This window comes from Myxine glutinosa, chromosome 10, assembly GCF_964187855.1.
Source record: "Myxine glutinosa chromosome 10, kmMyxGlut1.1, whole genome shotgun sequence".
NCBI classification, from domain to species: domain Eukaryota; kingdom Metazoa; phylum Chordata; class Myxini; order Myxiniformes; family Myxinidae; genus Myxine; species Myxine glutinosa.
This window is the reverse complement of record NC_136270.1, coordinates 45,367,034-45,368,577: the sequence shown is the minus strand read 5'-3', so window position 1 is coordinate 45,368,577 and position 1,544 is coordinate 45,367,034. Positions and strand designations below refer to the sequence as shown.

At 55.1% G+C, this 1,544-nt stretch overlaps 1 protein-coding gene across 2 annotated transcripts in view; it reads left to right on the top strand.

Annotated features, from left to right (window-relative positions):
- Positions 1–430: 430 nt before the first annotated feature.
- LOC137418956 (uncharacterized) overlaps positions 431–1,544 on the top strand; it is a 22,294-nt gene continuing 21,180 nt past the window's right edge. The window contains exon 1 of one of the 2 annotated variants that reach the window (XM_068105123.2): positions 431–1,256. In XM_068105123.2, coding sequence (XP_067961224.2) covers positions 752–1,256 — 505 coding nt within the window. In that variant the 5' untranslated portion in view covers positions 431–751. The remainder of the gene's footprint in view (positions 1,257–1,544) is intronic. The other variant, XM_068105124.2, reaches the window with a different exon arrangement.

The following is a 1,544-nucleotide window of genomic DNA, read 5'->3' as shown; positions in this document are numbered from 1 at the left end:
ATGAAGACAGGGATTCCAGTCGACTATCTGCAGACCCTTGGTGATTTTGGGGAACCCGATCCCGAGGAGAGAACATTCAGTTCCTCGGGATCTTCGGTCGGCGTTGCGTCTCCAATCAGATGCGAGTTGGTGAACCTTACATCCCCAGAGTTTAGTGTGCGGATGTCTCGGCCCTACAAAGGATCCACCATGATCACAGGCCATCCAAGAGATGGAAAACCCAGTAATGTCCCGTTTTAAAATGTCCTCCTCCGCTTTGGCTATTCATTCCCCCAAGGGAGGCGCCGACAACGGAATGGTCGAGTGCGTAATGGGCTAAGACCGCCAGCTGTCCGCGAATGCGACCCTCCCCATACACCCCAACGCATCCCTCCCATCCCCCAGCAATTCCTTGCCCTATTTAAAGCAAAAGCCTCGTGGTCCCAGTTTTAAAGGAACAATGTATGCATTTCCAGCACTCACGAAGTCCTTTGAAAGTTTTGATTCATAATGAGAAAAAAACATCGGGAAGAAAGTTAAAGAGAAGATTCTTATTACATTTGAGTTTTACCCAAAACAGTAAAGTATCTTTTTAAACTTGCACCAAAAAGACCAAGTTTAACTCAAGCTGCCCCGACTCCGCTCCTACTATATAAGCCTGTTGGGTCTCCTCCCCCTCGACACTGATCCGAGTTATTCCCTTTGCACGTTTCGATCGTTCCATCTGCTTTAGACGTTGCTGTGACCGAGCACTCGTCACTGTCCGGTTACGATGGAGTCGGCACATTTTGGGAACTTTGCAGCGGCGGATCGCGCGACTTTGCGCGAGCTGAACACGCGCTTGGCGCGCTACGTCGAGCACGTGCAGCGCCTCGAGGCGCGCAACCGCGCTCTCCGCTCGGAACTGGTGTCGGCGCGGCGGCGGCGCGGCACCGCTCCGGACGCGGTCGACGCCAGAGACGCGGAGGTGCGACGCTCGCGAGACACGGTGCGGGCACTCTCCGTCGAGGTGGCTCGAGACGCCTTGCTGCGGGAGCGTCTGCGAGGGGAGCGAGCGTGGCGGCAGGGACGTTTGCAGAGCGAGGAGCGTGAGCTGCACGAGTTGCGAGCCGCGAGCGAGGCCGCGCTGCACCAAGTGGAAAAGCAGCATGCTTTCGGAGCCGAGCTGGAAGCGGGTGCGGAGCGGATCGCGCGCGATATGGAGGGCGCGTGCGAGGCGCACGCGCGGGAGATGTCCGCCTGGAGGGCGCGTCTGCAGCAGCTCGAGCGCGTGTCGGGTAAGCAGACAAAAACAAGCTCTTTTGATTGTTTCATTTAATATTGAGAGAAATGATCAGAACTTTCTTCCAGGACTTCAAATAAACATGAGTGCGCCGCCATGTCATGTCCCACCCTCCCTCGTGCTTACACATGATATTTTCTACCACCGTTAACCCAACCCTCTCTCTGACTTGCAGGTTATATTTCCTCCCCATCTTTATCCTATCGTTCGTTCCCTTGCTCCTCCTGTCTACCTGTTGACCCAATGCCAGTCAGTAGGCCTACTTTGCCATTTTACCCTCCGT